The sequence below is a fragment of the Phaethon lepturus genome, unplaced genomic scaffold (assembly GCF_000687285.1).
Source record: "Phaethon lepturus isolate BGI_N335 unplaced genomic scaffold, ASM68728v1 Scaffold3564, whole genome shotgun sequence".
NCBI lineage: Eukaryota > Metazoa > Chordata > Aves > Phaethontiformes > Phaethontidae > Phaethon > Phaethon lepturus.
This window is the reverse complement of record NW_010533786.1, coordinates 2,738-18,259: the sequence shown is the minus strand read 5'-3', so window position 1 is coordinate 18,259 and position 15,522 is coordinate 2,738. Positions and strand designations below refer to the sequence as shown.

The following is a 15,522-nucleotide window of genomic DNA, read 5'->3' as shown; positions in this document are numbered from 1 at the left end:
GACCAGCCCTGCTGCAGTGGGCTGAAAGGGGCACCTGGGCCTCGGGCAGTGCGTGGGGAGGGCCTGGGGAGGCTGGGCAGGGGCAGCGAGGCCTGCTGGTGCCCTCAGGGCCCTGCTGAGGAGCTTTTCCATTGCCCTGCACAGCAAACGCCCATCTGGAGAAAATCTATAGACATCTTTGCTTCCCGTTCCAGATTTGTAGCCATCCTCGTGGTTCCCAAAATGGAGTAAAATCAGATGTGGGTATTGCATCTCAAAGGTTACTGTTTCAGTAAAGTCTGTGACTCCTTCATCCTGTTTAAGAATTAAATGTGTACATGATTAGCAACTTTGCTTAACCTGTGCTTCTTTGTTTAACTGCCCTTTCTTCCTGAAAAGAAGAGGTCTCAGAACTGGGCCAAGTAAGCAGGGAGGCTCAGAGATTAAATTTCGTTGAACAAATCCAGTGAAGTTCAGAATAGATAAGATAAAGACTCAGACTTCCCTGCTTCAGTTAAATAAACTCCAGATCATTTGGTATTAATTGATCAGGAAAGGTGCAGCCTTTAATGAAGTTGCCACACTCAACAATGATCTGAGAGCTTTTATTTTATGAAAGTCCAGATGTTTCATCTTGATCAAAACAGAAATTTTACTGAAGACTTCTTAGTCACACCTATCACAGCCCAGAACAGTCCTGCTTAGTGAGGATAGGAGTGCTTCTCGTTTCATTAAATCAGCTGAACATCAGGCAATGCCAAGCACTCCAGGTCTGGGCCACGGTTGCCTTTCTTAGCTCATTGTCTCTCAGGTACAGTCCCTTTACTCCCATCTTTTCTTTGTGAACTGGGACAAAACTGCCTAGAAACAGGGAGACCTTGTTATTAGCAGTGCATAGTGCACAACAGTGGGATTGAAGTGCATCCTTGAACCATCTCAGCTGGTGCTTTGGGTTTGTGCAGTTCTTCACACCTTGGATAGGCTCTGAGTACATCACTCAGTTCAGCTTTGAGTACAAAACAATCCCTCTCCTAAAAAAAAGAAGACTTGTATAAAGGGAATAGGTAAGAGATCATGAATTAATAAAGTATCTTTTGTCGAGACAGTTATGATGATGATGATGATGCTGTTAAAAAGCAGATGAATTATCATCTTGCTGAGAACAAAATAATCAAGAAAACACTCCTCTGCCATAGGGCCCATCAGGTTTCTTTCTAGGGGAAACATGTGAAAAAGATGTTTAACAACTTGTCTTCTTTAGTCAAAGTGAAAGTGTTTAATTTGCCTTTTAACTTGCTTTTAAACATTTTCAAAATTGCCTTGTGCTGTCTCCGGAAATTTCTCTTTCTATTCTTTTGTCGACATATTCCTATGTATAGAAAAGGGTTTAAGAGCGTTTGTCCTGAACAATTACAGTAAAAATAGCAATGAAGCGTTAATGGTAATAGCATTTGACACTCACCAAAATGTTTCCCAGAGGTGGGATTATATATAGGTTTAAAGTTAAACATCTCAAATTTCTTTGCTGAACATAGAACATTGCTAGAATATTTTCTGCTTTGCTTCATTTCCTAAACTTTTAACTTTTTTAATCATTTTATTTCAGTGAAGAAAAAATCTATGAATGTCCAGACTACCGAACCTCAGGTCCCAATTCCTGCTACTTTGATAAAAACCACACTAATCCCTGGACAACATATAATATCACTGTAATGGCAACGAATGAGATTGGAAGTAACAGCTCAGATCCTCAGTATGTGGATGTGACCTCCATAGGTAAAAAGAGAATAATGAAATGAAAACAAACTAGTTGGAGATGTATGCGGTTTTTAATCCTAGAAGAAGTAGTGGGTGAAAGATTTCTTTCCTCATGATGTGAAACTTGCTATGGAGGAGTGTTCATCTACAGATGATCTAAAATATGCATCTTTAATTTATGTGAAAAACTGCCTTTTACTTATAAATTAAGTAACTACATATTTTATTGTCATTTTAACTTTGGCTGAAAATTGGCTCCAGTTTCTAGTTATCTCCAGTATTTCAGTTAGACTCAATGACAGTTTTGTAGGTTCCTAGCACTGCAGATTATAAAACTTTCAAATTAGGTTAAACTACCTAAATTTTCCAATTGTAAACAAACATCTTTCTGGCAGCTGGCATTGCAGTCTTGGGAGGGTAAAAATAACTGCCTAAGCGCTCTGCAGGCTTTTTGTAGTATTTCATATTCCTAATTCCATTCTGCTTTCTGCATACACATAACCTACACATTGTTATGATAAATGTACTTAGCCTTTTCAGCTATGAAACATCTGACATTTTAATTTTGCAAGAGTGGCCTAATGAAATTATGATTTGTATTTCCTTATGCTAACAAATTCAGACTAAAGTCTAAGATTTCCTGATACTGTGGTAAATGATTAGCCAGTTAAACATTATTAGGGAGAAAGGAAAAAAAGTATATTGTACTATTCCTTTACAGCAGTGCTGAATGGTCTGAAATTAACGTGATGAAATATAAAGCTGTGCCTTTTCTGAGGGAAAATTAAATGATTAATGGCAAACTTTTCATTTATACAGTTCAGCCAGATGCTCCTGTGAACCTTTCTCTAGAAACAAAAACATCTGCTAGCATAACGTACATGTGGGCAAAATGGTCTCCACCTCCATTAGCTGATGTCAGCTCTAATTCATCTGTATATAAGTATGAGCTACGACTAAAACCTGAGGAAAAGGAAGAGTGGGAGGTAATGGAACAATATATTTACTGTATAAATGCTCTTTTCAGTGAGTTCTCTTGTCTGAATTTAACTGGTATTACAAAAAGCTTAGTTTCTGTAAGGATAAAAAAATTAATGTAACCAAGTCTGATTATAGAAAGAAAAATACTGTAGTATTTTGTAAACTACTGTAGTGGTTTGTAGAAACAGTGAAATTCAAGGTATTTGTGTAATGTCCTAATATATACTAAAAAAACCTACTTAGTCCACTGATATAATATTTAATTGTATTTTTCGTCTGTTCCCAAGTGTCATAGTAAGAGGCTCCTCAGTTCATATAGTTCATATAGGATCAAAGTAGTTTATTGATTCATTAAGATGCAATTAACAAGCAATCCGTTAACTATGCAAGTCAAGGTCATTATTGGCAATACAACAGATAAATCACAATAACAAACACTTAAAAATGTTGATAAACACCTACAAATTCATAAACACACTTCTATAAATACTCCCAGAATTATGCTATATACAGAAATTCCCCTCTCCAGGGAAGGGTGGGTTACAAGCACACTCTACGCTCCTGGGAGTACAAGCTGCCCTGTTTACACCCGCTTCTGCAGGGGACGTGGATGCTTTATGCTAACTCACGTTCCTTCTTACAGTCTGCTAAGACACACATCAGTGAGAAAGCACCCACGCAGTCACATGCATACACCCAGGTGTGGGTTCCTGCCTGCTGCAGCCCACGCTGTCTGGAGCACAGACACATCGTCTGAGAGGGAGGCTGCTCTGTCTGGCCCAGGCAGATGTCATGATGCTAGCAGAGCAGTTTCTGATAGCGTCAAACTAAATGTCAGCTAGTGCTGAGGTTTCCAGTGTGTTGTGTTCTTTCCCCCCTTCTCCATTACAAATTTTCATGCTTCTTTAATACTGACCCTTTTTGTTTCAGAAGCCTCTCAGTTATGCCCTAATTACTATTTAATTGGACTGAAAGTTGTCACCATCGTTGTTTTCAACATGGTCAGTTGGGGGCAACCCCCTCCTCAGAAAGTTTAGAGTGTCCTACTCACACACATTATTTCCATTGACATTCCCAGCTGTTGCTGTTTTGCTAGATGTGGGCCACAGTACTCCCACAGCTGAGGTACCAGGATGAAATATCATTCTTAAAGTCATAGTCAGATGGCCTCCTTGCTACCTAAATTGTTGATGCCTTAATGATGGAGAAAGCTATGTGTCTTGAAAGACTTCTGAAGAGATTCAAAGGGCCTGAGGAAGGCATTTAATACTAAGCAATAAAACTAGCCACTAAGAAGTGTTACACAGAGGGTTTATCTGTGAATTGGACTACCTGTGGTGTTCCTTGCATTGTGGATTTGATGGAGTACTAACTTATAGGAAGCCTACAATTAAATATGTTCTCAAGTATCGAATCTCAGTGTCACTGAAGTGAGTTTTTCTGTTAAGTCACTACCTTTGCTTCTTTGTAAGTCACATCTTAATAAAAAAACCCAACTGAAACCCTTGCCTTTCAAAAGTCTGTGACACAAGCCTGCTCCTTTATGGTTTATTTGTTAAAATGGCCCAATACTTTATGATTTTTCCAGTCCATTTTCTTTTCCAGACAATATCTGTTGGAGTGCAGACACAGTACAAAGTCATGAGGTTACAAGCTGGGGTGAAGTATGTTGTTCAGGTCCGTTGCATGTTAGACCTTGGAGAATGGAGTGAGTGGAGCTCTGAAAGACGCATTGATATCCCCAATGGTGAGTGGATGATTGCTGTATTGGCAATTGTTTTTAAGTCCTAGCCAGTTCATTGTTGTGAAAGGTTCCTATATGGCAGCCCTGAAAACCTGGTTCCTCACACAGATACTTCATAGTGCTGGAGGAGCAGCTCAGTGCATCTTACCGTACTTTGTGTGTAATTGCATATTCAGTCTGTTGATCCACTCAGGATCCTCTGCTGAAACTGGCTATGACAATCAGGCTGGGATTTACTAGGAAGTCACTTCTGATACATGTGTGCCTAGTTTATTCTTCCTGTCCCTCTGTTTAAAAATCATGTTGATTTCATCTGTAGCTGTAGATATTGGGTAACGGCACTTGTGTAAGAATCATTCATTTGTTCATTAATAACTGAAATGAAAGCACTGCCATGTCTAACACAGCATCACACTTGCAGCTACCATCACATGGAAATAATGATCTGTGTTTTGTTGGGTTTCAGTGGGGACATTAAATATGCATGACATCATATCTTGCTGTCGGACACTTTAGCCAGGTTGTCTCAAATCTTCTTCTGCCACTGATTGTATTATTCATTATTTGACATGGAGATTGCTGAAGTACTGTTAAGAGAAAAATATTTTTTAAACGTCCCATTTTCAGATCTGCTTTAGGCAATTGGAAAATCAATGTCCCTACTCTAAATAGTAAAAAGATGTATTATTGATGTAATAGGAACATATTTTACCATAAATGCATAACTGCAGAAGTTTCAATCACATCATGGTTTTGATGAGCATCATCCTATTCAAAATTTAAGCATTTTACTCTGCCCTTCTCTAAGTGCATCAGGTATCCAAATAATTACAGATTGGTTGGCAGCAATCAGGCAAGCAGCCTGAGTACTGGGCATAATGTCACTTTAAAAGGAAATATGAAAGCTGATTCTTTTTATCTTCGGAGTCAGCTCAGCATAAGTACTTCAGAATAGAATTACTGTCAAGGACATAAACAAATGGGCAAAACTTTTTTTCATCACTTTTTTCCCATAAATGCCAAAACAAATGACAGAATATTTTTTTGAACAATCAGAAGCATCTTAAAACACATTTTTTGAAGAAAAAAGAAATTAGGTTGAATAGCAAAGCATATTTTAAATTGTTTTATGGAACCTGCTATGACAGTATTTGAGCACCTCTTACTAGATTTGGGGGCAGAGAATAGCCACGGCCAGGGAACTAAAACATAGTTACTCAGTATAGCTGCAGTGGGAAAGGATTTTGGATCCAAGTCAAAGTAGCAGGCTGCTGCCTTGCTCACTGAACCATCCTGAACCATCCCTCCTTTCCTGTGCTAATATGAAGCAAAACTTTTTCTTTTGTTGTAGAAAAAAAAGTACTTTCCTGTGCTCTGCTTGACATGGTTTTACGAACTCAGGGTTCGTAAAACAATTAAACTTATGAGTTAATTTCTTTATCTCTTACAGGAGAGTCACCTCCTGAAAAGCCTACAATAATAAAATGCCGTTCTCCAGAAAAGGAAACATTTACTTGTTGGTGGAAACCTGGTTCAGATGGAGGACATCCTACTAACTACACTTTGCTTTACAGCAAAGAAGGGTAATAACCTGTGTATAATTATTCAGTGTTTTATTGGAAGGACTTGGAGAATCAATTCTGATTCATTTTGCATTTAGGAGATGTCATTTCCTATAGCACATGTTTTTGTCCAAGTGACATATTCTGGAATAGAACTAGCAGCAACATATTTAAGGTTGAAATAGGATCTCTTATAATGTCAGGTTTTTCAAATTTCTGTGAATTCTTCTGCCTTGGAAGACAGATTGCCTTGAAAGTTGCCATGGCACAGCAGCTGCATCATAGGATGCAATACAAAGGCACAGTCCTGTAGCTCTTTGGCCATGCAGCCCCAGAAATAAAGCTTTCAAAAATTAACAGATATTAAAATTTTCATCATCTGATAATGCTTATTTTGCACAAATATTCATAGGCCATGAATGCCTTCTGGCTTCTGCAGTAGTCTGGGTCCTGGAACTTAGATCAAGTTCATTTTAAAGAAGCAGTCAATGTTTTATTTGTGTCCTGTGAACCGTTTTTGGTTTACCCAGCACTGCTCATCCTTGCACTGACCTGACTGGATGCTAAACTCTGTACTTGTCAGCTGAGAGGCAAGTCTTAGTGGAAAAGACAGATACTGGTCCAGCCAGCCAGGGCAGAGTGTGAAGTCCACATGCACAACTTTCTCTTTTGTTATTGTGCCTGGAATACAATTCCAGAGGAGCCTGGAAACAAGTACTACACACTCAACTTTCTCTCCTATCCCTGCTCCTTTGGGAAGCTTGTGAATGGATTTGGAGGACAGGTACAAAGCAGGTTATTTTTGAGGAACAGGTGAGGAAAGACCAAAATAGATTCTGAAAGCATATTAATGTAATATGCAGAACTCATGTAAGTGTGAAATGAACATTGGAAATACTCAGTTTTTAATAGATGGGCTATAAGACTTCAGCAATCACTCCTACTGGGTCTCTGGAACCTGTAAGGACTTTGCAGTGGACAATGGCATTCAGAAAAGTAAGAGCTGCACTCTGCTAGCCCGCTGCTGTATCTACAACAGCCTGAATACTTCAAGCTTTGTAGTCTTTATTTTGGGTGGAAAATACTTACTACAGTCTCTGGAATTGTCCAATGACTCTTTAGTCTGAAAGCAATTTTCTGATTTTCTTCACATTGCCAGGAAAAAAATCTGATCCAGCCCTGAATAATGCTGAACTGCTAGTAATCAAAGTCAGGTGTTTTAGTCTGTGTAACCTAATTACTGTGATTCTTTCAATTCAGAGAAGAACAAGTTTATGAATGTCCAGATTACAGAACTGCGGGCCCCAATTCGTGCTACTTCGATAAAAAGCACACTTCTTTCTGGACCATATACAATATTACTGTGAGGGCAACTAATGAAATGGGAAGTAACATCTCTGATCCTCATTATGTGGATGTGACTTACATAGGTAAGACATAAAAAGTACTTTCTGTAGAACCAAATAATTTTAAATTACAAATTTTGACACAAGAATTTAAATTCCGGCTCTTCTCATATAGAATCATAGAATAGCTTGGGTTGGAAAGAACCTTTAAAGGTCATCTACTCCAGCCCCCCGGCAATGAGCAGGGACAAGTTCAACTAGATCAGATTTTATATAGTATTATATCCAAGTTAAAAATGTGTAAGAACAAATAAGATCTTATCTGGTGTAATAATAAATCAATATTCATCCCTTTACCATTTTATTTTCAAAGGAAGCCTAAAAATGCTAAAAGCTTTAAAACTGCATTCAGATAACCATTTATTGGTTTTCCATATTTCTTTCAATCAAGCCCTAAGAAACATCATCCAGCTAAAATCTTTTTCCACTCTACCAGCAACTGAAATCAGATTGATCTTTTAACTAATAATACTTAAATTTTATTACCTCAAAATAGTTTCCAGACCCAAGGGAAGTTGAATTAGTGCTTTTTATAGCAGTGTGCTGATAAACTCTTTTCTCAGACTTTTTCCAAAGAGTGATTGCGGACAAGTATTTCATTTTTTTTCTAAGGGAACAGAACATTATCACCAATAACCATTTGCTTATCGTGGATCTGGCTGTCATGGGCCTAGCAACTGGAAAAGGGCTGCTGGAGAAAAAGGCTTAACATTTTACCTCAATGCCCTGACTACTTACTTGATGAAGCTTTGCATCAGGCAGTGGTAAAATACATGCACAATATACAGAAGCTCTATCTCTGAACTGAGGAAGCTGCAAGCCTGAAAGCTGTAGCAGAAACCTGTGTTCCATTTTGGTTTATTTTTGAGATATAGACAGGGTTTTAATATTACTGGTTTGTTTTATTTTTTAATATCCTTACATAAATGCATTTAGGGATTATGCTGTTGTGTTTTCTGAGTATAAAATGGGGAGGGGGGCAAGTTTCATCAGATCCGTCTGTGTTTTCAGCATTCCTAAATACATATGCCAACTTTGATAAGATTATAGTAAAACACAACTTTCATAACACAGTATTAAAGGTATTAACTCTGAAACATAGCCGTAGGGAAAAGAACAATAAATGGCAACGTAAGAAAAAATTATTTCTGGTGATAAATGATTAAGGCAAATCTCAACATGGACTCAACATATTTACTTTTCCTCAGTTTTTTTCTTCAAATTCATAAATCCATGCTTACTTTATCAGGAAACTCTTGATCCGTGTATACCAGCACCAGTTCTAAATTACTAGCCCAAATGGAGGTGACAAGTCACCACTCACACCATTTTATATTTCTTCCTAAGCAAGGAAAAAAATCATTTAGACTGTTATTGTCTTAATATTCTTTTATTTTAATTATTTTAATTTATTTAGTATTCTTTTATTTTAACAGTACAGCCAGATCCTCCTGTGAATGTAACTCTGGAATTAAAAAAGCCAATAAATAGAAAACCATATCTGGTCTTGACATGGTCTCCACCCCCGCTGGCTGATGTCAGATCTGGATGGCTTACCCTTGAATATGAGTTGCAACTAAAGCCTGAAGAAGGAGAGGAATGGGAGGTAAGGATGTTGCCAGTTTTTGCTAGATGATATTTTCCGATCAATTAGATTCTGTCAGCCAGGTCCTATGCCTGAATGTAATGAAGCAGGCACACTGAATAGTTCATAATTTTTCAAAAGTACTTGTGTGATCTCCAATTTCCTACTGAGAATATTGGTATCACAGATGCTATCGTGTGAGAGCAGGTGATAAAGTACTTACTTTTAATTGTGGCCATTATATGTTAATCGTATTGGCATTACAGTTTAAATTGTTCATTCTCATTTAGTCGGGTTTTTATAATTTGTTCTTAACCACAAGCACTTCTTAGGTAATAGAAGGCTCAGTGACATAATGTAAAATCATTTAAATTTGTACAAATAGCCATTAGGTGATAGTTTTCATGGCTATATAATAACAATTGTCTATAGCAAGGATCTGTAACTCAAAAAACAGGGCAGCAAATTAAAGACTCCAGCTGTTGGTATGTGGCCGCATCCCCTTCTTGTCTGCTGCAATACTTCCCAGCCACCTCTGTATCTCCTCCTTCCTTCCCCCTGACACTGCACTTGCCAGCCCCCTGGCCATTGCAAGATCTACTTTTTACTACCTTGTGCGGTTCCACCAACTCCACGTTCCTTCTTTTGTCTCTGCATTATCTTCCCTGTCTCTTGTTTCTTGTCTCCTCTCACCATTGCAGTTCCCACCATTACCACATTTCCTCCCTATTTGCCATATGCTCATGATGGTTTTTTGTAGTATTTTAATTTGCACAGTATACCAAAGGCAGATCTCATTCCCACTGAATTATGTTGGAAAGCTGACCTATAGAAATAAAATAAATGTACCGTTATTCCATGCTTGCATAACAATTATTAGGAAGCTATCCAGATTCATTCTATATTACCAACTTGATTATCAAGACTTAAACCTAGCTGTGATTTTTATAGAAAAGTGTCTCAATTTTATGTGCATTTTATGATTTTTATTTCATTTTCAGACTATTTTTGTTGGACAGCAAACACAATATAAAATGTTTAGTTTAAATCCCGGAAAGAAGTACATTGTACAGATTCACTGCAAACCAGACCACCATGGATCATGGAGTGAATGGAGCTCAGAAAAGTATATTCAGATCCCTGCTGGTGAGTAGGCAGGCATCCCTTCCGTAATTGTTATTACGTGGAAGTTCATGTAATCCGTTTTTTAGCTGGTTGTGGCACCCATGCAGATTGACATCCCGTAGTTTCCCTAGGACAGGTAAGAACATAATTGCTAAGGTAACTGAATTCTCAGCATCCTTGCACCATAGCCAGTTACAGAATCACAGCATCATTAAGGTTGGAAAAGATCTCTAAGATCATCAGTTCCAACCATCAACCCAACACCACCATGCCCACTAAACCATGTCCCCAAGTGCCACGTCCACATGTTTTTTGAATGGTGATGTTTTTTTTCCAGTGATGGCGACTCCACCACCTCCCTGGGCAGCCTGTTCCAACGCTTGACCACTCTCTCAGTAAAGAAATTTTTCCTGATATCCAATCTAAACCTCCCCTGGCGCAACTTGAGGCCATTTCCTCTCGTCCTATCGCTAGTTACTTGGGAGAAGAGGCCAACACCCACCTCACCACAACCCCCTTTCAGGTAGTTCTAGAGAGCAATAAGGTCTCCCCTCAGCCTCCTCTCCTCCAGACTGAACAACCCCATGTCCCTCAGCTGCTCCTCGTAAGACTTGTGCTCCAGACCCCTCACCAGCTTCGTTGCCCTTCTCTGGACATGCTCCAGCACCTCAGTGTCCTTCTTGTAGTGAGGGGCCCAAAACTGAACACAGGATTTAAGATGCAGCCTCATCAATGCCAAGTACAGGGGCACAATCGCTTCCCTGGACACAGTGTTTCTGATACAGGCCAGGATGCTGTTGGCCTTCTTGGCCACCTGGGCACAGACTTGAGACAAAGGCGGCATTATGTACCTCAGCCTTTTCATCATCCTTGGTGACAATGTTCTCCCCCACATCCAATAAAGTGTGGAATTCTCCTTGCCTCTCCTTTTCTTGTTAATATCTTTGTAAAAACACTTTATGTTATGCCTTACGACCATGTCCAGCTTGAGTTCTAGCTGGGCTTTTGCCTTTCTAATTTTCTTTCTGCATGACCTAACGAGATCCTTGTACTCTTCTCGAGTTGCCTGCTCATTCTTCCAAAGGTGATAAACTCTTCTTTTTATCCTGAGTCCCAGCAAAAGCTCCCTGTTCAGCCAGGCCAGCCGTCTTCCCCACAAGCTTGTCTTACGGCCCATGGGGACTGCGTGCTCCTGTGCCTGTCCTTTCTGTTTATTGCCTCATTTGTTCACATGCTGGTAGTTTTTAATTAAAAGAACACCACTAACTGCATTAAAACTGCTACTTAGACAACAGAGAGTGACTACTTTCAGACAGTAACAGCTCTTCATTACTCTTTATCTGGAATGAATTTTAAATAAACACATCGATGTAAAAAGTGCCATGTTACAATAGAAATCCTTAAAAATATCTAGTCCTAGATCATTTAACCCACCATTTAATTAATTGTATGATATGTATTTGATAATGACATGACTACAGTATTGGCATAATTGGATTTGAACCCCATTGCTATAACTGTCTGTGACAAAATTTCCCTCTTCATACATTTTTGTATCATTTTTCCAAGAGAGTTTATTTCCTACACAGTGCCATTAATAAAATGTGTATTTATTATCAGCTATTACAATGATTACTGAGATCCATCTATTCTAGTAAAGGCCTCTAGATTCAATACCAAATTTGGCACCTCAGACCAATTTTAAGATAAGACTAATTTGAGACTTTTTTTGCATGCTGACTATGAAGATGTTGGATATGTGTCCTTAAATAATTCTGTTTGTTTCCTAGACTTTAGAGTAAAAGATATGGTTGTGTGGATCATCGTTGGTGTCTTGTCATCTCTTACATGTTTAATCATGAGCTGGGCAATGGTTTTGAAAGGGTACAGGTAAGCCACCAATTTCACAATTGCATGAAGTTGAATATCTCAGCAAACTCTTCAAGAATAGACTTCTAACATTTGATTCAATTTCCTATAGGTTTTGTGTTCTCTTATAAACTGTAAGTTACAGGTATTTGACTTTAAATTCACAACTGAAAAAGAGGTATTTCTGCTCTTCAGGGAAACCAGGCTAAATTCTCAATTGGTAAGGGCATATCTCTGTTAGATCTGACCATCTTGGTTAGCCATGTAAGTATTCAGCAAACATCATTTGGAGTATCCTTGCTCCTGTAGAAGACACGCCTTTTGTTTTTGCCCTGACTTTCTAAAGGAAACAAGGTTATATTATGAGGTTGTCTTTCTGCCCACCTGTCTGTCAATTCTCCAAATAATTTATTAGAGCACTGGCTAATTTCAATCAAATCTGAAAGAGAAAGGTGTTGCAAAGATGATCACTTTTATGCAAGCCTTGCAAAAAATACTGGCTGAGTAGAAGAAAGAGACAAAAACTGTTGATGGAAAAACCCTCAGAAGTCATTCATCATATATCCTGTTTAGTAGTAGTCAGCTGACAGTCAACTATGTACATACAGGCCCACTTGTCCTCCTGAACTGTGCCCCACATTGCTGTTTCTTGGCCAGTGATGAAGTTACAGTGATAATAGAGAACTGGACGTGAAGAGGCAAAGGACATTAGCAATGTCACTTTTCCAGATGAGTAACTTTTGTACTGTTCTCTTTCTTATAAATACATCTAAGGGTAACTTACGAACTGTAACTGAATTTGTAAATTACCTGGCTTAAGAGGTAGGCAGGAAACAGAGGCCCAACAGGGAGGTATCAGATATGGGAGAATTGTTTAAAATGTCAGTCACATTCCGAGGAAATGGGAGAATAGAGAGATAGGACCCATACTTATACTTTGTGTGGTTCTTCTGATTTTTTTAGAATGATAGCCTTTATCCTGCCACCGGTTCCAGGACCGAAGATAAAAGGCATAGACACACATCTGTTAGAGGTGAGTGCCACCGGTAACAACAAAAGAATCCACCACTACCTAGTTTTCCTAATTATGTACTAGCAAACACAGTTACCATAATGAAGTATAAAACTGCCTCAATTAATTTAATCAATGTTAAAAATAAGTGACATTTTCAGACTGATCATGTGGAAGGTATGTGTGAGGCAGTCTTGCACTAGTAGTAGGAGGGCGTTTGAGAACAGGGTGTGTGACCACAGCTGTTCCTTGGGACACCACAAGAGCTAATGCCTGTGTGATCTTCCTAGTAGTTGTTATGGAAGTTGCTCTCCGCAGTCTCTTGCCATGCTGAGGAGACAGGAGATGGCTGCTCTGTTATTCTCCTCCATCTCTTTCTTGTTAAACTCATAAGACCTGTACCTGCCAAAAGCTCCTTAGTCCTCCTACTTTAGAAACATGAATTCTAGGATTCTGTCGCCCCACTAAGGGAACTCAAGAAGTTTTCTTCTGTTCTTCTACTATTTTCTGCAGCAGTAAAAATGCAGTTCAGGTGTAGTGATAGATCTATTGAAGTATTTGTATATTAAATATGTAGATTGTTCACAATTATTCTAGTCAGATAAACCCTAAGGTTAACAGTGAAAAAATATATCCTATTTATTATGCCCTTAGACAGGAAAATCTGAAGAATTATTGAGTGCTCTTGGTTGCCATGGTTTCCCTCCAACATCAGACTGTGAGGAACTACTGATAGAGTACCTGGAGGTAGAGGACAGTGAGGATCAGCAACTCATGCCAAGCCATGACAATGATCATCCCAGTAAAAATGCAAAAATGACACCCAAGGAAACAGACAGTGACTCAGGCCGAGGGAGCTGTGATAGCCCTTCTCTGCTTTCTGAGAAGTGCAGGGAGTCCCACGCCCTTCCATCAACACTTCAAACACAAGACGTAAGAGATGTTCAGAAAAATAAAGGAGGAAAAAGGAGCTGGGAAGCTCAGTGTATAGCCTCAGAACATAAAATACTCCTTTTTAACGAGAGTACAAAATCATCCACGTGGCCTGCAGCTCAGTTACCTAATAATCAGCCTCCTATGTTTGCCTATCACAGTACCGTAGATGCGCATAAGATAACACTGAACACCACAAATGTGCACATTGCTTCAGTTTTGGTGGGAAATGAAGAAAAGCATCAGTCACAATATCCTATTACTGAAATTGTCCATGACAACATGGAAAAGAAAAGAGATACGAATTTGCATTCCAAAACTGACCAAAACACAATACAGATCAAACAAAACAGACCTAATGACAAGTCATCTTTTTTGAATTCCAAACTAATGGACTATGTAGAAGTTCACAAAGTCAGACAAGATGAGGAGCCAGCAGTATTACTGAAACATAAAGAAAATAGTGGAAAGACCGAAAAATACACTGTTCCAGGAACCAACAAAGAATATACCAAGGTCTCAACAGTTGTGGACCATAATATCCTAGTATTAATGCCAGATTCACGCATCCAGCACACATCTGTGTCTCAAGAACCTGCAATGGAAATGTCTCAAAACCTTCAGCAAGGTCAAGCTCAGAAAAATATGAGCTACTGTCTGACAGTTCCAAGCGAGTACAAAAGAGAGACCAGTGGATCAGAGTACATGGACCCACCTTCCTTTATGCCCTTCTTTAAGTAACCAGTAGTTAGTACAGTACATACTTAGTAGTTATGTACAGTAAAACAAAAACACATAGCAAATAGTTCCTTAAAAAAGCCTAGCCTCCTATGTGTATTATACAGAGAATAAAATAAACTGTGGGTTGAGGTAATAATCATGGAAGTAAACCTTGGATCATTAACACATGTTTCTGACACAGGGAAAGGAGGAAATGGATATTATCTGCCATGAAAAATACATTGTAAACTAATTATTCAGCTCTGCACATCTTCTATTAGTTGATTAAACCTGAGGGAATACTGCAGACTCAACAAAGGTCAAAATTGTTACGGGTCAGTGAGTACACCATAGTGATCTGAGCAGTTCCTAAATCGATCATTGCACAACAGCATTCTGATCTACAATGTATTTTCTTCTGAATGCATTCTGACACTAGATTAAGTTTTCTTTATATTTTTTATCAATCCTTAAAAAAAAGGAGCTCTTATATATGACAAATCATATATAAAAGATAATATATTCAACAAATTGCAGTAAACTGACAAATTCTTCTAAATGTATTTTTGTTTTGCTTCAATGTGACAGAAAACTACATCCCATTCATATCCTAGTCCAATCAAACCAAACATAAAAAAAAAGCAGGACAATATTTGATATACTGCCTTACTGTATATAATATATAATTCTACTTTAGTATGAGCCCATATGTTTAACAATGTATTTTTAAAGGCTATTTTTCTATTACCAAAAAAAGCAAAATAAATATTTTTTAATTTCCTAATGCTATTTAGCTTCTTAGGAACTTTTCTGTTTCATTCTGCTGAGACCATGGTAATGAGTAAAGC

The 15,522-nt window shown here is 38.4% G+C and overlaps 1 protein-coding gene across 1 annotated transcript; it reads left to right on the top strand.

Moving 5' to 3' along the window:
• Positions 1 to 1,588: 1,588 nt before the first annotated feature.
• PRLR (prolactin receptor) lies at positions 1,589 to 14,727 on the top strand. The gene is made up of 10 exons (XM_010285302.1): positions 1,589 to 1,755; positions 2,557 to 2,723; positions 4,324 to 4,465; positions 5,913 to 6,045; positions 7,285 to 7,454; positions 8,867 to 9,036; positions 10,017 to 10,161; positions 11,931 to 12,030; positions 12,973 to 13,042; positions 13,676 to 14,727. The coding sequence occupies exons 1-10, from the start codon at positions 1,692 to 1,694 to the stop codon at positions 14,693 to 14,695; spliced, it is 2,181 nt and encodes a 726-aa protein (XP_010283604.1). The 5' UTR covers positions 1,589 to 1,691; the 3' UTR covers positions 14,696 to 14,727.
• Positions 14,728 to 15,522: the final 795 nt, after the last annotated feature.

Bases quoted from the DNA above. Each gene is read 5' to 3' on its own strand.
- PRLR (XM_010285302.1), top strand. From the start codon at position 1,692: ATGGCAACGAATGAGATTGGAAGTAACAGCTCAGATCCTCAGTATGTG. The intron at 9,037-10,016 runs GTAAGGATGTTG...TTTCATTTTCAG, and splicing joins AAGAAGGAGAGGAATGGGAG to ACTATTTTTGTTGGACAGCA. The intron at 13,043-13,675 runs GTGAGTGCCACC...TTATGCCCTTAG, and splicing joins TAGACACACATCTGTTAGAG to ACAGGAAAATCTGAAGAATT.